This window comes from Odocoileus virginianus, chromosome 3, assembly GCF_023699985.2.
Source record: "Odocoileus virginianus isolate 20LAN1187 ecotype Illinois chromosome 3, Ovbor_1.2, whole genome shotgun sequence".
NCBI classification, from domain to species: Eukaryota; Metazoa; Chordata; class Mammalia; order Artiodactyla; family Cervidae; genus Odocoileus; species Odocoileus virginianus.
The window spans coordinates 7,997,374-8,019,490 of record NC_069676.1 but is presented as its reverse complement, the minus strand read 5'-3'; the positions used below and the strand labels follow the sequence as shown (position 1 = coordinate 8,019,490).

Below are 22,117 nucleotides of genomic sequence, written 5' to 3'. Positions count from 1 at the left end.
TCCATATATATGTGTTAGTATACTGTAATGGTCTTTATCTTTCTGGCTTACTTCACTCTGTATAATGGGCTCCAGTTTCATCCATCTCATTAGAACTGATTCAAATGAATTCTTTTTAATGGCTGAGTAATATTCCATGGTGTATATGTACCACAGCTTCCTCATCCATTCGTCTGCTGATGGGCATCTGGGTTGCTTCCATGTCCTGGCTATTATAAACAGTGCTGCGATGAACATTGGGGTGCACGTGTCTCTTTCAGATCTGGTTTCCTCTGTGTGTATGCCCAGAAGTGGGATTGCTGGGTCATATGGCAGTTCTATTTCCAGCTTTTTAAGGAATCTCCACACTGTTTTCCATAGTGGCTGTACTAATTTGCATTCCCACCAACAGTGTAAGAGGGTTCCCTTTTCTCCACACCCTCTCCAGCATTTATTGCTTGTAGACTTTTGGATAGCAGCCATCCTGACTGGCGTGTAATGGTACCTCATTGTGGTTTTGATTTGCATTTCTCTGATAATGAGTGATGTTGAGCATCTTTTCATGTGTTTTTTTGCCATCTGTATGTCTTCCTTGGAGAAATGTCTGTTTAGTTCTTTGGCCCATTTTTTGATTGGGTCATTTATTTTTCTGGAGTTGAGCTGCAGGTGTTGCTTGTATATTTTTGAGATTAATCCTTTGTCTGTTGCTTTGTTTGCTATTGTTTTCTCCCAATCTGAGGGCTGTCTTTTCACCTTGCTTATAGTTTCCTTTGTTGTGCAAAAGCTTTTAAGTTTCATTAGGTCCCATTTGTTTATTTTTGCTTTTGTTTCTAAAATTCTGGGATGTGGGTCATAGAGGATCCTGCTGTGATTTATGTCGGAGAGTGTTTTGCCTATGTTCTCTTCTAGGAGTTTTATAGTTTCTGGTCTTACATTTAGATCTTTAATCCATTTTGAGTTTATTTTTGTGTATGGTGTTAGAAAGTGTTCTAGTTTCATTCTTTTACAGGTGGTTGACCAGTTTTCCCAGCACCACTTGTTAAAGAGGTTGTCTTTTTTCCATTGTATATCCTTGCCTTCATTGTCGAAGATAAGGTGACCATAGCTTCGTGGATTCATCTCTGGGCTTTCTATTCCATTGATCTATGTTTCTGTCTTTGTGCCAGTACTATACTGTCTTGATGACTGTGGCTTTGTAGTATAGTCTGAAGTCAGGCAGGTTGATTCCTCCAGTTCCATTCTTCTTTCTCAAGGTTACTTTGGCTATTCGAGGTTTTTTGTATTTCCATACAAATCGTGAAATTATTTGTTCTAGTTCTGTGAAAAATACCGTTGGTAGTTTGATAGGGATTGCATTGAATCTATAGATTGCTTTGGATAGTATAGCCGTTTTGGCGATATTGATTCTTCTGATCCATGAACACTGTTTATGTCTCCATCTGCTTGTGTCCTCTTTGACTTCTTTCATCAGTGTTTTATAGTTTTCTATGTATAGGTCTTTTGTTTCTTTAGGTAGATATACTCCTAAGTATTTTATTCTTTTTGTTGCAATGATGAATGGTATTGTTTCCTTAATTTCTCTTCCTGTTTTCTCATTGTTAGTGTATAGGAATGCAAGAGATTTCTGTGTGCTAATTTTATATCCTGCAACTTTACTGTATTCGTTGATTAGCTCTAGTAATTTTCTGGTAGAGTCTTTAGGGTTTTCTATGTAGAGGATCATGTCATCTGCAAACAGCGAGAGTTTCACTTCTTCTTTTCCTATCTGGATTCCTTTTACTTCTTTTTCTGCCCTGATTGCTGTGGCCAACACTTCCAAAACTATGTTGAATAGTAGTGGTGAGAGTGGGCACCCTTGTCTTGTTCCTGATTTCAGGGGAAATGCTTTCAATTTTTCACCATTGAGGGTGATGCTTGCTGTGGGTTTGTCATATATAGCTTTTATTATGTTGAGGTATGTTCCTTCTATTCCTGCTTTCTGGAGAGTTTTAATCATAAATGGATGTTGAATTTTGTCAAAGGCTTTTTCTGCATCTATTGAGATAATCATATGGTTTTTATCTTTCAATTTGTTAGTGTGGTGTATTACATTGATTGATTTGCGGATATTAAAGAATCCTTGCATTCCTGGGATAAAGCCCACTTGGTCACAGTGTATGATTTTTTTAATATGTTGTTGTATTCTGTTTGCTAGAATTTTGTTAAGGATTTTTGCATCTATGTTCATCAGTGATATTGGCCTATAGTTTTCCTTTTTTGTGGCATCTTTGTAATTTCTTTGGAGTTGTTGCGGTCAGTGAAGGTTCAGTTCAATTTCAGATAGCTCCTCTTTCCAGCTTACACTTCTCGATATCTATAGGCCCCTTCCGGTGTAGTCGGTGTTACCTTCAGGGATTTTAATCTGTTGCACCGGTCCTTTCTGAAGCGGTTCCCTTAGTTTATTTGTCTTCTATTTGCCGTCTCTTCCATGTCTAATTTCCGCCCTGACACAGGCGGGCGGAGGTGATCTCTTATTTAGGTTCGCTAGTTCAATTCAGTCCTGCTACGGGGAGGGCGGGGCGCTGCAGACAGATACCGCTCTGTGTGGACAGCACTCACCGTGTTCCGGCCACACTGGGTTTGCCCCGCTCACGGGTTTCAGTGCTTTCCCCGTCTTACACTGCTCAGGCTCCCGGCTGCTCTATATGGAGCGGGCCCTGCGTTGAGTGCGGTTCCAGTTTTCGGGTACTCCACAAAAGCGCGGATTTGGTTGAGCCTGCGTTTTGTGCCTTCCCTGGCCTGAGCGGTTCAGGCAGCCAGGGGCTTGGGCTTACTCTCCCCAGGTTCAGCGCTCCTTTTCCCTCTGCGTCGAGCAGCCCAGGCAGCCAGAGGCTTGGGCGCACTCTCCCCGGGTACGGTGTGCTTTTTCCCTCCGCGGCCCCAGCACGGGCCACCAGTCGGGTCTCGGGAAGTCTTTAGATAGGAACCGGGGGCCTGTTTGCAGTGTGGGAGGGGTGGCTTCTCAGAGGCTGAATTTGCCCTTTTCTCCTCCCCCCTGCCTCCTACCTCCAGCGGGGATGGGCCGGCTCTTCTCTGGAGTTTCTCAGTCCCTTTGTTTTGCGAACCGCCGGCAGTGTGTTCGGGCCAGTTAATTTTGATCTTTGCTATCCCACAGTTTAAAAAAGCTCCCTCCGATTGCTCTCGGGGTCTTCGGGCCGGTCTTTACCCGAAGCAATGCCTCCTGCTCCTCTCCGTTCCGCCCCCGCTTGTTGCTGGCGGGTACGGGCGTCTGGGGTACTTTTCTGCTGGGAGTTGCTTTTAGGCACATAATCTGTGGGCCTTGTTTAATTTTTCCTCCCAGTTAGGTTGCCGAAAACTTCCCCCAGTCCCGCCAGTGCGAGGGTTTCCTGGTGATTGGAAACTTCCTCTATTAAGACTCCCTTCCCGGGACGGGTCTCCATCCCTAGCTCTTTTGTCTCCCTTTTTATCTTTTATATTTTTTGTCCTACCTCCCTTTGAAGACACTAGGCTGCTTTTCTGGGCGCCTGATGTCCTCTGCTAGCGATCAGAAGTTGTTTTGTGAAATTTGCTCAGCGTTCAAATGTTCTTTGGATGAATTTGTAGGGGAGAAAGTGGTCTCCCCGTCCTATTCCTCCGCCATCTTGGCTCATCTCCAGAGAAGAATTTTTTTAAAATACTTGAGAAGATGGATGTTGCTTAAGTCAATGGCCTTAAGGAATCCAATTTTTCCTACCAAATAAATGGAAATTTCCAAATATTTCCCACTCATGTTTGGGGAAAATTTAGGGAAAGTAGAAAAATAGAAAAAAAAAAAAAAGGAAAATTGTCCATGCATCAGCTATTAAGAAAGCTTAATCAATGGAGTTACTTAAATTATATGCTGAATTTTAAATCAAAGAATGCAAAATACAGGCAATACATATAAGGAACAAGTGCTCTTTCCACAATCTGATCAAGAATCCCAATTTCTGACTCTAATGCTTTGAGTGCTGCAATTACCAGCACTTCCTTAGCCCCAGGACAAATGGCCCTTTCATAGCTGCCACTCCAAAGAATCTTCTCAGAGCCCTCTTTATGTCTTTATTTCTCAGACTGTAGATGAAAGGGTTCAGCATGGGTGTAACCACAATGTACATCACCGAGGCTATTGCACTTGAGTGTGAGCTGTGGGTTCTAGTAGAGCTAAGATACAATCCTAAACCCGTACAATAGAATAAGGAAGCAACAGAGAGGTGAGATGCACAGGTGGAAAATGCTTTATACTTCCCCTCAGCTGATGAGATTCTACATATGGAGGAAACTATCCTAGAGTAGGAGTAACATACACCAGCCAGGGGGATAGCACCAAAGAGCCCAACTGCAAAATACATCACAGTGTTATTAAGAGAGGTGTCAGAACAGGCAAGTCGGAGTACTTCTTTCAAGTCACAGAAAAAGTGAGGGATTTCCAAGACTGAACAGAAATACAGTCTCAGTACCAGTAAGCTTTGCACCAAGGAATTCAGGGCACTCATCATCCAGGACACCAGCACCATCAGTCCACAGAGAATAGGGCTCATGATGACTGTATAGTGCAGGGGGTGACAGATGGCTATGAAGCGGTCATAGGACATGACAGTTAGAATTAAGTTCTCCAACTGCACAAATAGTATGTAAAAATGCATCTGGGTGATGCAGCCTTCATAGGAAATGACTTTGCTCTGTGTCTGTATGTTCACCAGCATCTTTGGGATGGTGGTGGAGATGAAACAGATGTCTACAAAGGACAGGTTGGAGAGGAGGAAGTACATGGGTGTGTGGAGGTGGGAGTCTGAGATGGTGGCAAGAATGATGAGCAGATTCCCAAACATACTGATCAGGAACATGGAGAGGAAAAGTCCAAATATAAGAGGCTGCAGTACTAGTTCCTCTGATAATCCTAGAAGAATAAATTGTGCCATTCCTGTATCATTTCTTTGCACCATGTGGTGGTGATCACTACTAGGGAACAACACACACAAAAAAAATGCATGATTAATTTCTACCTGTGTGCACATTAACACAGTAAAATGCAATGAACTACAATATTTAATCATCTTTAAGGAATCTATTGTGTCACCTATGATTAGAAATTTCTGTTTAACACTCAACCTTTTCCCCAAGAGGCCATGATTATAGTTTTAAAGCAAATGCCTTTCATATATTCTAAAAATTCATGTTGAGTACCAACCATCTTCTAGGGTAGATGTTTGAAGATGCTGAGAACAAAACTTCCAACAATGCAATGTTGAAGAAAGAATATGAGTTAGCCAATGGAAAAATATACATATGCAGTCTCATGTGGTAACAGATTATATGGGGAAAAAAAGGCAGGTATAAATTGCCATGCATGGATATGTTACATTTTACTGATAGTTCAGGAAGATCTGAAAAAAAAGAGACCTGAAGTAAGACAAACCAGAGACATCAGTTTACCTGGGGACCCAGTGTGCACTATTGGGAAAAGACTATGCAAAGTACCAGAGGGTAGGGCTTGTTTCAAATATTGAAGACTCAAAAGGCAGTAAAAGTGTCAAGGGGAACAAGCAAGAGCAAGTGTGAGGAGAAATGGTATCAGAGGATGCTAAGGAACAAGGTCTTCCTGCTACAGCTGAACCTTCAACACACAAGGAGTCCCTCATCCACATGTTGTTACTTTCACATTTTTATATTTGTTTTGATTCCTGTGAATTAAATGAATTGACTCCTTTATTTGCATCATCTGGTTGACATTATTGTGTCTGTGTTTTAAGGGTAACATTTTGGAGTGGATAAATTTAAGTATCACTTCCCAGAGAATTGCTCGTTCCTCACAACACACACTTACACACATCCTGTCTTACTGGGCTTGTTACTCTCTGGCTCTTCTCACTTTTGGCCACAGTAATTATGAAAGGGGTGATGAAAGAAAGTCATCATCCCTACGTTACCTTTGCCCAAGAAAATGTGGAAATAGTACCCAAATTCTAGATGGTAAACTTCCCATGCACCATATTCCATTCAAATATGACTACCTTGTGCCCTGTATTGGGCTTCCCCTGTGGCTCAGCAGTAAATAATCCCCCTGCAGTACAGGAGATGCAAGAGACATGGGTTTAATCCCTGGGTTGGGAAGATCCCCTGGAGGAGAGCATGGCAGCACACTCCAGCATTTTTGCCTAGAGAATCCCATGGACTGAGGAGCCTGGTGGGCTACAGTCCATGGGCTTGCAAAGGGTTGGACATGACTGATGTATGCAAGATGTATGCATTAAAAAAAAATTAAAAGTAGTTCAAAAAATTGAAAGAATGAAAAGTCTTGTGGAAGAAAATAAGGTCTACCTGTCTGTCACATTCCTTAGTGGTTGCCTTGTCCTAGGGTACAGGTCTTGGGGTATGTATACCTCTGTTATGCAGACGTTTCATCCTCTAGGATGAGTCTGATGGCATCAAGGATCTACACCATCGAGTCCCCTAGAACCCTGTATTGAATATTTTCATTGTCAAAGCAAAATTTAATAAACTCAGCTGGTCCCTAAGAGATCATGGATATGAGAAAGATTCATTGATTCTGGTAGCTTTCCAACACCAGTTATATTGCCTTGATGCTCAAAATACCTCATAAAATATTCTAGAGCAATTTATCAAAGCAGGAGGATGTAATCATTTTAGGACAACAGGAGCATTCCAGTAGAAAGTGAGAAAAGGGAATAAGGGCTTCCTTGGTGGGTCAGATGATAAAGAATCTGCCTGAAATGCAGGAGACCCAGGTTTGATCCTTGGGTCATGAAGATTCCCTGAAGTAGGAAGTGGCAATCCACTCCAGTATTCTTCCTTGGAAAAACCCATGGATAGAGGAGTCTGGTGGTCTACGGGCATGGGGTCACAAAGACTTGGACACAATTGAGCAACTAACACTTCCAAGGGAATAAACCCACAACTTACAACAGAAAATAGACAATACACAATCATAGATGAGGATTTTAAAAGATAAATGTTAACAGACTTTTGTGAATGATCTTGAATACAAATCTTTTGATTCAGAAAACTGACTTTTGAAACTCAGTGCTATCACATATTAGCCATTTGAATATAGTGGATCTACAGACCCATTCTAAGCATTAATGACCTAATTCAAATAGTGGGGAGAGTGGTATCTATCTTCCTAAGTTGGAAGGCAAATTTAGTCAATATGTGTAAAAGTTTAGCATAGTTCCCTTCTGTTACTAAATTATTAAGTTTCACAGAGATGTGAATTTGCTTGTTTTTTCCTTCTACCTTCCAAATGTCTCCCTTGCTTCCCTACCTCTTGGTATTTGAGAATTCCAAAGTAAGATTTCTTTTCATACCCCTCTTTGCATTCTAAGCACAATATTTTCCTGTGAATATCTAATGTGAGGAAGGATACTGTGGAATGTTCGTCTCAAGAATGCTATTGCAAGGCAATATATACTTCCATAGATGTGGCTCTTTCCAATAAAAATGGAAGGTATTCAAATACTTCCCAAATTTAAAAGTCTTTTTGTAAATGCGGATATTTCATTTCACATGCCTCCAAACCAACTTTTCTTACTCTCCTTAAATGTATAACTGCTCTAACATACTCTGGTTTTACTGGAATCACTTTATGCTCCTCATTGCTTCCTCATCCTCATCCAACTGGATTTCCATTCCCATCACTTCATTGTCAACACTCATCCTTGTGCTGCTGAGTTCATCAAACACTTCTTTAAAATATTAAATTTTAACATATTAAATAAATGAATTATAAGTTAATTAGTCAACCTAGTAAACAACAATGGCTAGTATTTCAGCCCTGGCATGGGCCAACTAGGCTCTCAAGTGACCTCAGAAAAAATGTTTTCCACTTGTATTCTCTCTCAAACTTCCTTGAAGTATCTATAGGACTCTCACACTCACCTGGATGGGGACGAAAAGAGGAAAGTCCCCATGTGTATGTATATCTAAGTTCCTCCGTGGATGGTTGATGATGAAGACTGCAGCTCTGTTCTCAGGCAGGTCAGAAGGAAAGAGGGAAGCATTTGTCCTTACTCAGATGTAGGACTCCAAAACCAATAACCATGCCCTGTGCACCCCAAGGTTGTACAGATTGAGGGATTCAGCCAAGGAGATTTTACAGCTCCCCACGTCTGTTCACTAGATACTGTTTCCATTGTTACTCCCACAGCTGAGCACAACATTTCCCTGTGGGACACTGTTCTAGATAGGAAAATTTTCCTGATGAGTCTCTTTTCCCAGAAGGCTAATTAGAAGTCAGATGAATCTAGTTTTTATTACCCTCTTCCCATGAACTTGCCTGCCTTCCAGAGGTCTAACCTCCTTGCACTTTATCCTTGTGTGTGTTAAGTTGCTTCAGGTGGGTCCAATTCTTTGCAACCATATTGACAGTAACTTGCCAGGGGCCTCTGTCCATGGTATTCTCCAGGCAAGAATACTGAAAAGGGTTGCTATGCCCTCCTACAAGGGATCTTCCCAACTCACAGATCAAACTCAGGTCTCATGTATCCTGCATTGGCAAGTGGGTTCTTTTCCACTAGCACCACCAGGAAAGCCCATATCAACTATACTTCAATTGAAAAAATAACTTAAAGAAGCAAAAAATGATATTGACTTAATTATGTGACATAGATTAGTAATAAAATTGGCAAAAGAGTAGACATGCAGTTCACTTCAGCTATTCACTTGTCTCTGACTCTTTGCAACTCATGGACTGTAGCAACCCAGGCTTCCCTGTCCTTCACCATCTCCCAGAGCTTGCTCAAACTCATGTCCATCAAGCCAGTGATGCCATCCAACCATCTCATCCTCTGTCATCCCCTTCTCCTCCTGCCTTCAATCTTTCCCAGCATCAGGGTCTTTTCTAAGGAGTCAGTTCTTTGCATCAGGTGGCCATAGTATTGGAGCTTCAGCTTCAGCATCAGTCCTTCCAGTGAATATTCAAGACTGATTTTCTTTAGGACTGACTGGTTTGATCTCCTTGCAGTTCAAGTGACTCTCAAGAGTCTACTCCAACACCACAGTTCAAAAGCATCAATTCTTTGGTGTTCAGTCTTCTTTATAGTCCAAATCTAACATCCACACATGATTACTGGAGAAAGTATAGCTTTGACCAGATGGACCTTTGTTGGCAATGTAATGTCTCTGCTTTTTAATATGCTGTATAGATTGGTCATAGCTTTTCTTCTAAGGAGCAAGCATCTTTTGATTTCATGGCTGCACTCACCATATGCAGTGATTTTGGAGCCCCCCAAAATAAAGTCTCTCACTGTGCCAATTGTTTCTCTATTTATGTGCCATGAAGTGATGGAAGTGGATGTCATGATCTTAGTTTTTTAAATGTTGAGTTTTAAACCAGTTTTTTCACTCTCCTCTTTCCTTCATCAAGAGGCCCTTTAGTTCCTCTTCACCACCGTAAGGGTGGTGTTCTGCATATCTGAGGCTATTGATATTTCTCCCAGAAATCTTTATTCCAGCTTGTGCTTCATACAGCCTGGCATTTTGCATGATGTCCTCTGAATATAAGTTAAATAAGCAGGGTGACAATACACAGCCTTGACATACTCCTTTCCCAATTTGGAACTGGTCTGTTTTTCCATGTCCAGCCCTAACTGTTGCATCTTGACCTGCATACAGATTTCTCAGGAGACAAGTCAGGTGGTCTGTGGTCTGGTATTCCCATCTCTTGAAGAATTTTACACTGGTTGTTGTGATCAACACAATCAACGGCTTTGGTGTAATCAATAAAGCAGAAGTAGATGCTTTCTGGAACTCTCTTGCTTTTTCTATGATACAATGGATGTTGGCAATTTGATCTCTTTTTCCTCTGCCTTTTCAAAATCCAGCTTGAATTTCTGGAAGTTCATGGTTCATGTACTGTTGAGGCCTGGTTTTGAGAATTTTGTTTATTACTTTGCTGGAGTGTGAAATGAGTGCAATTGTGCAGTAATTTGAACATTCTTTGGCACTGCCCTTCTTTGGGATTGGAAAACTGACCCTTTCCAGTCCTGTGGCCACTGCTGAGTTTTAACTGAATGTAATACTCAATGTTCCTAGAAACAGTGCCACATAGTAGATGTTCAATTATTTGCAGAGTGAATCAAGAATAAGGTACAGTAGAGATGTACATTGGGCTTTCCAGCTGGCTCAGTCAGTAAAGAATCCACCTGCAATACAGGAGACCCAGATTCAATTCCTGGGTTGGGAAGATCCCTTGGAGAGGGAAAGGCTACCCACTCCAGTATTCTTTCTTGGAGAATTCCATGGACAGAGGAGCCTGATGGGTTACAGTCCCTGGAATCCCGAAGAGTAAGATACGACTAAGCAACTAACACTTTCACTTTTCAGAGTGATTTCAAGATAACTGAATGCAACAATATTGAATAAAAATCTACAGCTAACTTCTATAAGGACATAAAATATTAACAATTTAGTGATATCAACATGGGCTACTATTTCAACTTAAATTCCCAAAGACTTAGAAATAAAATAACTTAAAGGATTTTGAAATGGAATAAAGGAGTACTCAAGTCGCAATTTGTTCACATATTAATATATTTGGATTCAAATGCGCTTATAAAAGATGAAGGTGATCTTTTTCCAATGGCAAAGAAGAATGCTTTCTGGGTGCTCGCCAAAGGTGATACAACTTTTAGAAATAGGTTTATTTATCATATTTGATAAATATGTTGATAAATATGTTTATCAAGAAAGGCTGATAACTGCAATAACAAGTAACAGATTTCTATATATATAAATGTATAAAAGGTTATTTATTAACACTGTGCAAGAGAACATTAACTTTAGTTTTTGTTTATAACAAGGATTTGCAAGTGACAAGTATTAAAGTGACAGTTCAATTATTGCAGTAAAAAAAAAAAAAAAGCCAAAAAGGTAGAAAAGCAATGGAAAGAACACCATATGACTAAGTGATATGGAACTAAAGAGCCTCTTGATGAAAGTGAAAGAGGAGAGTGAAAAAGCTGGCTTAAAACTCTACATTCAAAAAACGGCATCCTGTCTCATCACTTCATTGCAAATAGATGGGGAAACAATGGAAACAGTGACAAACTTTATTTTCTTGGACTCCAAAATCACTGCAGATGGTGACTGCATCCATGAAAATGAAAGACGCTTGCTCCTTGGAAGAAAAGCTATGACCAACCGAGACAGCATATTAAAAAGCAGAGACATCATTTTGCCAACAAAGGTCCATCTAGTCAAAGCTATGGTTTTTCCAGTAGTCAGGTAGGGACATGAGAGTTGAATTATAAAGAAGGCTGAGCGCTGATGAATTGAAGCTTTTGAACTGTGGTGTTGGAGTAGACTCTTGAGAGTCCCTTGTAGTGAAAGGATATCAAACCAGTCAATCCAACAGGAAATCAATCCTGAATATCCATTGGAAAGACTGATGTTGAAGCTGAAACTCCAATACTTTGGCCAGCTGATACAAGGAACTGACTCCTTAGAAAAGACCCTGATGCTGGGAAAGGCTGAAGACAGGAGGAGAAGGGGATGACAGAAGATGAGGTGGTTGGATGGCATCACCAGCTCAACGGACATGAGTTTGAGCAATCTCCAGGAGCTGATGATCAACAAGGAAGCCTGGATTGCTGCAGTCCATGGAGTCGCAAAGAGTTGGACACGACTGAGTGGCTTAGCTGAACTGAGTAATAAAAAGAACAACATATGACTGAGTATATGATATCAAACATTCTCAATAATATATCTACATATATTAAATAATTAAATTGCATGCAATAATTTTGTGAATAAATGAAACATCAAATTTTTGTTGAAAAGTGTGATCAAATATAGGAATGCAAGCAATCCAATCAAAGCATACAAAACAAAGGACTCTCACAGACAATGCTTTTTATCAAGAAAGTAAATGACTAAAAAATAGAAATATATATATACAGCATCATTGGTAATAAAATAACTGCAAGTGTTATAATTAATAGTAATTAAAGATCTTTAGTGTGCCCATTTTCATGTAAAATATTTTATGTGAATATGCAGAGATAAAGAAGATACTGAGATATATAAGTTCCAAGAAATGCTGCAGTAGGCATGTATTTGCATAAATCCCTTGGTCGGGATTTATTTTTGCAATCCTTATTGTAAAATTCAGACTTAAATAGAAGAATGTAGGAAAAGTCACTAAACCATTCAGGTACAACCTAAATTAAATCCCTTATGATCATACAGTGGAAGTGATAAATAGATTCAAGGGATTAGATCTGACAGAGTGCCTGAAGAACTATGGATGGAGTTTTCATAACATTGTCCACCAGGTAGTGATCAAAACCATCCCCAAGAAAAGAAATGTAAAAAGGCAAAATGGTTGTCTGAAGAGGCCTTACAAATAGCTGAAAAATGAAGAGATGCAAAAGGTGAAAGAGAAAAGGAAAGATATATCCATCCGAATGCAGATTTCCAAAGAATAGCAAGGAGAGATAAGAAAACCTTCCTCAATGATCAATGCGAAGAAATAGAGGACAACAATAGAATGGGAAAGACTAGAGTTCTCTTCAAGACGAGTAGAGATACTGAGGGAATAATTCATGCAAAGATGGGCTCAATAAAGGGCAGAAATGGTATGGAACTAAAAGAAGCAGAAGATATTAAGACAAGGTGACAAGAATACATAGAAAAATTATACAAAAAAAGATATTTTTTCTGTTGTCCTCTAGGAATTTTTATTTATTTATTTATTTTAAATTAATTAATTTTACTTTACAACATTGTATTGGTTTTGCCATACATTGACTTGAATCCGCCATGGGTGTACATGTGTTCCCCATTCTGAATCCCCCTCCGACCTCCCTCCTTATCCCATCCCTCTGGGTCATCCCAGTGCACCAGCCCCGAGCATCCTGTAGACTGTTCAATACATCTGTGTCTCTTTTGCTGTCTCACATACAACGTTTTCATTATCATCTTTCTAAGTTCCATATATATGTGTTATACTGTATTGGTGTTTTTCTTTCTGGCTAACTTCACAGTGTATAATAGGCTCCATTTTCATCCACCTCATTGGAAGTGATTCAAATGTATCCTTTTTAATGGATGAGTAATATTCCCTTGTGTACGTGTACCACAGGTTTCTTATCCATTCGTCTGCTGATGGACAGCTAGGTTGCTTCCATGTCCTGGCTATTATAAACAGTGCTGTGATGAACATTGTGGTACACGTGTCTCTTTCGATTCTGGTTTCCTCAGTGTGCATGCCCAGCAGCGAGATTGCTGGGTCATATGGAAATGACCCAGATAACCACAATGGTTGATCACTTACCTAGAGCCAGACATCCTGGAATGTGAAGTCAAGTGAGCCTTAGGAAGCATCACCACAAACAAAGCTAGTGGAGGTGATGGATCTGAGCTATTCCACATCCTAAAGATGATGCTGTGAAAGTGCTTCACTCAGTATGTCAGGAAATTTGGCCACAGTGGCCACAGGAATGGTAAATGTCAGTTTCCATTCTAATCCCAAAGAAGGGCAATGCCAAAGAATATTCAAACTACTGCACAATTTCACTCATTCCACATGAGAGCAAGATCATGCAAAAATCCTCCAAGATAGGCTTTAACAGTACATGAACTGAGAACTTCCCAATGGACAAGCTGGTTTTAGAAAAGGCAGAGGAACCAGAAATCAAATTGCCAACATCTGTTGGATTATAGAAAAAATAAGAGAATTCCAGAAAAACATCTACTTCTGCTTCATTGACTACACTAAAGCCTTTGACTGTGTGAATCACAACAAACTGTGGAAAATTCTTCAAGAGGAGGGAATTCCAGACCACCGTACTTGCCTCCTGAAAAATCTGTATGCAGGTCAAGAAGCAACAGTTAGACCTGGACTGGTTCCAAATTGGGAAAGGAATCCATAAAGGTGTATATTGTCACCCTGTTTATTTAACTTATATTCAGAGTACATCATGTGAAATGTTGAACTGGATGAATCACAAGCTGGAATCAAGATTGCCAGAAGAAATATCAATAACCTCAGATATGCAGATGACACTACTCATATGCTAGAAAGTGAAGAGGAAATAAAGAGCCCCTTGATGAAGGTGAAAGAGGAGAGAGAAAAAGCCGGCCAAAACTCAGTATTCAAAAAACTACATACATGGCATTCGGTCTCATCACTTCATGGCATCTGGTCTCATCACTTCATGGCAAATAGATGGGAAGCAATGGAAACGGTGACAGACTTTATTTTCAAGGGGGAATAAAAGCTATGACAAACATAGACAGTGTATTAAAAAGCAGAGACATTATTTTTGCTGACAAAGTTCCACTTAGTCAAAGCTATGGTTTTTCCGATAGTCAAATATGATTGTGAGAGTTGGACTATAAAGAAGGCTGAGTGCAGAATAGATGCTTTTGAACTGTGGTGTTGGAGAAGACTCTTAAGAGTCTCCTGGACTGCAAGGATATCAAACCAGTCAATCCTAAAGGAAATCAATCCTTGATATTCATTAGAAGGACTGATACTGAAGCTGAAGCTCCATTACTTTGGACACCTGCTGTGAACTCTGACTCATTTGAAAAGACCCTGATTCTGGGAAAGATTGAAGACAGGAGGAGAAGGGAACAACAGAAGATGAGATGGTTGGATGTCATCACTGACTCAGTGGACATGAGTTTGAGCAAGCTCTGGGAAATGGTGAAGGACAGGAAAGCCTGGGTTGCTGCAGTCCATGGGGTCTCAAAGAGTCAGACACGACTGTGGGATTGAACAACTTGGTCAGAATCTTTCTAATTAATATGAAAACCAAGGACATGACTTAGCAAGTGAACAACAGTGACAACATACTATAACCTACTTTAGAACATTATTGTGATTGTCTGCAAAAATTTTTATTTGTGATGTAGTCATAAATAAATGTAGTCATCATACAACATTTATGATGTAGTCCCCTTATGCACTTCATCCCCCAATATATTAATGATACTCAGAAGGGCTTAATGTTATGCTCAAAGAAAGTGAAAGTGAAATTGCTCAGTAGTGCCCGACTCTTTGCGTTGGACTGTAGCCTACCAGGCTCCTCCATCCATGGGATTTTCCAGGCAAGAGAACTGGAGTGGGTTGCCATTTCCTTCTCCAGGGGATCTTTCCAACCCAGGGATCAAACCCAGGTCTCCAGTATTGTAGGCAGATACTTTACTGTCTGAGCCACTAGGGAAGTGTTCAATATTTTAAGCAAATAAGAGATGGAGTCTTGATTGGAATCTCTCAGGAGGCTCCCAGTTTTCAAAAACTGGAGCAATGATTCTCAACCAAGAGTGATTTTTCTCTAAAGATATTTGGCAATATTTGAAGGGGTCCTACTGAACTCTTCTGATGTACAGGACATCATCCAGTGCAAGTATTCACACTTCCCAAATATCAACACTGAGAAGGTGGTGAAACCTATTCTAGACTAGCATTTCTCTGAATCCACTGTTTCTACAAATGACCAAGGATTGTATTTCAAATGTAAATTATTATTCAGTAGGCCAGATCAGGGGCCTGGGACCCTGCATTTCTAACAAAATCCTAAGTGTTATTTGATAGTACATGTCCTGGTCTGTGGATGTCAATTTAAGTACCAAGAAAGTGGTTCTGTGTTAGATTCAGGTGTAAGTAGTTTAAGGCCTTCACCCAGAATCCTCCATTCTTTCTTAATTTTGAAAGAAAAGGTTATTGATCACCTTTTAGATAGTGATAAATTTTTCATTTGATTTTTTATAGAAGTATTAAGTGACATCAAATAATTTCTATTAGAATAAGATTTTGCAGTAATAACAATAAGATCCTCCAAAAGATGTCTACAGGAAAATCTCAAGAACATTGGAATAGCCTAGTTTACATAACTAGTTTAATTACAATAGCAGAGGAAATAAGGTTGCTCATCATTGATCTTTATTTAAGAATATTAGCACAGATATCAAGGTCAGACTAATACAATGATGATGATTTTTCTAACCATGCAAGAGAGAGTAAGAGTTGGAACTAGAGAGAGAGTTAAAATGCCAGGCACCTGCATTTGAATATGGAGGAAGGATCCTGAACTATGGAATGGTGGTGGCCACTAGAAGTAAAACAGAAAATTTAATGCAACCTGTTTTGGAGTATCCATAAGGATCACAGTCTTGTAGATATCTAAATTCTTGCTCAATGAGACTTCAGGCCTCTGACCTTACAGAATTTTATGACAGGCACTATTTTTAACACACAGGTGTGGTAATTTGTTATTCTAGCAATAGGAATCTAAAATATATTTGTCCAATCATCTACTATTTCTAGGAGCTCAGCTAAAGATTTTCGATTCACACAATAAGCTTCTCTTAAATAGGACATTTTGTGTTGAACTCCTACCATATATAGGAGGAAATCAGAGTCACCTTAGAGACCTTTTTCCCATTAGCTGATACACAGAATTTTTTTTATCTAAATGTAAATGTGGCTCTGATTTTGAGGCCTTTGAAATTTAAAGTAGGAAAAGTACATCATTATTGAAATTAATAACCTACTTTAAAACTTTCTGTTAACATTTCTACATTCTTTCTAGTTTATGTTAATTCAAGCATTTTTTTTTCTTACTTCTATCCTTCCAACTTTCTCTCAAGTTTTCTTTCAACACAATTGGTGAGGTTACTAATGAGACTGTGTGCAATACATATATGTGAGTGGGTTTATTTCAGAGAACGGTGTATACAGATGCAGGCACATATAAACATATATGTACTCCTAACCTTGAACATGGTTTGTGGACTCAGCAAATATTTCTGTGCATTGTATACATACCTCACAATATCCAAGTGAAGCTAGAATTCATGATCTCATATTTCCTTATGAAATGAAAACTGAGGCTTAGTTCAGGTCAGGTCAGTTTAGCCACTCAGTCGTGTCCAACTCTTTGCAACCCTATGAACTGCAGCACGCCAGGCTTTCCTGTCCATCACCAACTCCCGGAGTCCACACAAACCCATGTCCATTGAGTCAGTGATGCCATCCAACCATATCATCCTCTGTCGTCCCCTTCTCCTCCTGGCCTCAATCTTTTCCAGCATTAGGATCCTTTCAAATGAGTCAGCACTTCCCATCAGGTTGCCAGAGTATTGGAGTTTCAGCTTCAGCATCAGTCGTTCCAATGAACACCCAGGACTGATCTCCTTTAGGATGGACTGGTTGGGTCTTGCAGTCCAAGGGACTCTCAAGAGTCTTCTACAACACCACGGTTCAAAAGCATCAATTCTTTGGCGCTCAACTTTCTTTATAGTCCAACTCTCACATCCATACATGATGACTGGAAAAGTCATAGCCTTGACTAGATGGACTTTGTAGGCAATGTCTCTGCTTTTTAATATGCTGTCTAAGTTGGTCATAACTTCCCTTCAAGGGGTAAGTGTCTTTTAATTTCACTGCCGCAATCACCATCTGCAGTGATTTTGGAGCCCAGAAAAATAAAGTCAGCCATTGTTTCAATTGTTTCCCCATCTATTTGCCATGAAGTGATGGGACCAGATGCCATGATCTTAGTTTTCTGAATGTTGAGCTTTAAGCCAACTTTTTCACTCTCTTCTTTCACTTTCATCAAGAGGCTCTCTAGTTACTCTTCACTTTCTGCCATAAGGGTGGTGTCATCTGCATATCTGAGTTATTGATATTTCTCCCAGCAATCTTGATTCCAGTTTGTGTTTCCTCCAGCATAGTGTTTCTCATGATGTACTCTGCTTATAAGTTAAATAAGCAGGGTGACAATATACAGCCTTGACGTACTCCTTTTCCTATTTGGAACCAGTCTGTTCTTCCATGTCCAGTTCTAACTGTTGCTTCTTGACCTGCATATAGGTATCTCAAAAGGCAGGTCAGGTGGTCTTGTATTCCCACCACTTTCAGAATATTCCACAGTTTATTGTGATCCACACAGTCAAAGGCCTTGGCATAGTCAATAAAGCAGAAATAGATGTTTTTCTGCAACTCTTTTGCTTTTTTGACGATCCAGCAGATACTGGCAATTTGATCTCTGGTTCCTCTGCCTTTTCTAAAACCAGCTTGAACAGCTGGAAGTTCACGGTTCATGTACTGCTGAAGTCTGGCTTGGAGAATGTTAAGCATGACTTTACTAACATGTGAGATGAATGCAATTGTTTGGTAGTTTGAGGATTCTTTAGGATCGCCTTTCTTTGGGATTAGAATGAAAACTGACATTTTCCAGTCCTGTGGCCACTGCTGAAGTTTTTCAAATTTGCTGGCATATTGAGTGCTGCATTTTCACAGCATCATCTTTCAGGATCTGAAATAGCTCACCTGGAATTTCATCATCTCCAATAGCTTTGTTCATAGTGATGCTTTCTCAGGCCCACTTGACTTCACATTCCAGGATGTCTGGTTCTAGGTGAGTGATCATACCATCGTGATTATCTGGGTCATGAGGATCTTGTTTGTACCATTCTTCTGTGTATTCTTGCCACCTCTTCTTAATATCTTCTGCTTCTGTTAGTTCTATGCCATTTCTGTCCTTTATTGAGCCTTTCTTTGCATGTAATGTTCCCTTGGTATCTCTAATTTTCTTGAGGCAATCTCTAGTCTTTCCCATTCTATTATTTTCCTCTATGTCTTTGCACTGATCACTGAGGAAGGCATTCTTATTTCTCCTTGCTATTCTTTGGAACTCTGCATTCAAATGGGTATATCTTCCTTTTTCTCCTTTACTTTTCCCTTCCCTTCTTTTCACAGCTATTTGTAAAGCCTCCTCAGACAGCCATTTTGCTTTTTTGCATTTCTTTTTCTTGGGGATCATCTTGATTCCTGTCTCCTGTACAATGTAACGTACCTCCATCCATAAGTCATCAGGCACTCTGTCTATCAGATCTAGTCCTTTAAATCTATTTCTCATTTCCACTGTATAGTTATAAGGGATTTGATTTAGGTCATACCTGAATGGTCTGGTGGTTTTCTTGACTTTCTTCAATTTCAGTTTGAATTTGCCAATAAGGAGTTCATGATCCAACCACAGTCAGCTCCTGGTCTTGTTTTTGCTGACTGTATAGAGTTTCTCCATCTTTGGCTGCAAAGAATATAGTCAATCTGATTTCGGTGTCGACCATCTGGTGATGTACATGTATAAAGTCTTCTCTTGTATAGTTGGAAGAGGGTGTTTGCTATGACTAGTGCGTCTCTTGACAGAACTCTATTAGCCTTTGCCCTGCTTCATTCTGTACTCCAAGGCCAAACTGTCCTGTTACTCCAAGTGTTTCTTGACTTCCTACTTTTGTATTCCAGTCCCCTATAATGAAAAAGGATATCTCTTTTGGGTGTTAGTTCTAGAAGGTCTTGTAGGTCTTCATATAACTGTTCAACTTTAGCTTCTTCAGCATTACTGGTTGGGGCATAGCTTTGGATTACCGTGATATTGAATGGTGTGCCTTGGAAATGAACAGAGATCATTCTGTCATTTTTTTAACTGAATCTAAGTACTGCATTTCAGACTCTTTTGTTGACCATGATGGCTACCCCATTTCTTCTAAGGGATTCCTGCCCACAGTAGTAGATACAATGGCCATCACAGGTAACTGAGACTCAGGGAAATTGTATTGTTAACAATAACATCATGACGAAATTAAAATTTATTGTGCACCCTTTTAAATTATTCACAAGTGGAACCATATAGTATACTCTTAATTTTGGACATTTAGAAAACTGTATACTTTAAAAATGTGCAGTTCATGGTATGCAATTACATGTTAATGAATCAGCTAAAAATTAAACATTTCTAGTGCTGTGTGGTTTAAGGTAACAAGTTAAGCACAGGTATTTGAGTCACAGCTAAAATTGGTTGGAGACAGGAAGAAAGCAAAGTGTCAAAGTGTTTTATTTATATATTTTATATCACATATATCATATACATATGATATTTATATTATCCATTGACTTTTACTGATTATGAAAGAAATTAGAATGGACAACATAATTCATTTAGAGCATAGGAAAGAATCACATTCTTAGGCCACAGCAATGGAATTTTTTTCAAGCAGAAAAAGATACAATTACACCAAACAATCCTTCACCCCAGTGATAAACATCTTCACACACAGACAATGAAATGACACGCACCAATAAGTAAATGACACCATGAAAAAAGTTTGCATAGAAATAATCTGACACAAATTTTTGCTACATCATACTTAAGTTCCCTTCTTACTCTAGGTTTTATAATGTCAAACTCTTACTGAAATTTTTGTTTCATGTACACACCATTAGAGACATGTTTTTGATGCTCACTTTTGCCAGTGACTCATGTGGGTAAAGTGGACACTGAGCTACATAGAGAATAGTACACTGTGAGGGCATAAAACCAGATGAAGTACTATGAAACACACTATCTGTTAATGTCTACAATTTTTCAGAAAGAGCAATTACAGTGGTGATGTTTCAAGATACAATGAGCCAAAATGTGATCAAATGTAGTTTCATATTTTACTCTTCTATGAAATTATATAATAGGTTTGGGTACAGTTTTTTTTCCCATAAGCAAAATTCATGATTATTCTTTAGTAAAATGAAAGAAAAAATACTCAGTATAAAGTATTTCATTTCAGAAGAATTTATTCTTAAGAAACGGGTGAAGTTTCGTGAGATAAATGGAAATTTACATATATGTCACACAAGAAGTTGAATCAATTTGAGAGAGTAGAAAAATGACAAAAGAAAAAACTTAGATAACAGAAAAAATTTAATAAAGGATATTTTTAAAATTTTATAGATAAGTTTAAATCAAAGAAATGGATCTACCAGGCTATAAATTGAAGAAGCAATTACTATTATCACAATCTGAACAAAGAATCACAATATCTGCCTATGAGGCTTTGAGTCCTGCTGTCATGGGCATTTCTTCAGTCCAAGGGCAAATAGGCCTATTAAAAAGTTTCCATCCCCAAGAATCTTTTCAGAGCCCTCTTTATGTCTTTATTTCTCAGACTGTAGATGAAGGGGTTCAGCATGGGTGTGACCACAGTGTACATCACTGAGGCTATTGCATTTGCTTCTGAGCTGTGCGTATCAGCAGAGCTAAGGTACACTCCTAAACACGTAAAATAAAATAAGGAGACAACTGAGAGGTGAGATGCAGAGGTGGAGAATGCTTTATACTTCCCCTGAGCAGATGAGATTCCACAGATAGAGGACACTATCTTAGAGTAAGAGTAAACTATACCAGCCAGGGGAACACCCCCTAGAATTCCAGATCCAAAATACAGCACTGCATTATTGAGGAAAGTGTCAGAACAGGCAAGTTGGATCAGCTGCTTGATTTCACAAAAAAAGTGGTGGATTTCCAAGTCTGAGCAGAAGGACAATCGCAATATCATTAAGCTGTGTAACAAGGAGTTCAGGACACTAATGATCCAGGAGACCAGAACCAGCCATCCACAGAGCTGGGTGTTCATGGTGACTGTGTAATGCAGGGGGTGGCAAATGGCCATGAAGCGGTCATAGGCCATCACAGTCAGGAGAATGTCATCTAATCCTGCAAAGAGAATGTAAAAATGCATCTGGACAATGCAGCCTTCATAAGTTATGACTTTGCTCTGTATCTGGACATTTTGCAGCATCTTTGGGATGGTGGTGGAGGTGAAGCAGATGTCTATAAAGGACAGGTTGGAGAGGAAGAAGTACATGGGGGTGTAGAGGTGCGGGTCTGAGCTGACGGCCAGGATGATGAGCAGGTTTCCAAATACAGTGATCAGGTACATGGAGAGGAAAAGCCCAAATATGAGGGACTGCAGTTCTGGTACCTCTGAAAGTCCCATGAGAAGAAAGTCTGAAATGTATGTATTGTTCCCTGGTTCCATATAGTGAAGGCAACTCTTGGAAAAAAAAGAGAACAACGTGACTAATTTTTCATGAAATTCGCATAACTCGCATAGCTGAAATACTATTATTTCTATTTTGTTTGCAAGAAACTGATGTTAATATATTGTATGTAGATAGACTCTCCCTGAGGATGTATCCCACTTCATCTCTCACCAGATATTTTTATCACATTGTCAGCATACTTCCAAAGAGTTCATGTATTTTCAGTTTTAATGAGAAATTCTTTCAGATATTTGAGAAATATTTTATATTGAG

General features: G+C 39.4%; 2 protein-coding genes across 2 annotated transcripts; both read right to left on the bottom strand.

The window, feature by feature from the left end:
* Positions 1 to 3,974: 3,974 nt before the first annotated feature.
* Positions 3,975 to 4,943, bottom strand: LOC110122613 (olfactory receptor 7A17-like). The gene has a single exon (XM_070460184.1). The coding sequence runs from the start codon at positions 4,941 to 4,943 to the stop codon at positions 3,975 to 3,977; it is 969 nt and encodes a 322-aa protein (XP_070316285.1).
* A 15,845-nt stretch (positions 4,944 to 20,788) lies between these two features.
* Positions 20,789 to 21,856, bottom strand: LOC139032055 (olfactory receptor 7A10-like). Its single transcript, XM_070458340.1, has one exon. The coding sequence runs from the start codon at positions 21,838 to 21,840 to the stop codon at positions 20,908 to 20,910; it is 933 nt and encodes a 310-aa protein (XP_070314441.1). The 5' UTR covers positions 21,841 to 21,856; the 3' UTR covers positions 20,789 to 20,907.
* Positions 21,857 to 22,117: the final 261 nt, after the last annotated feature.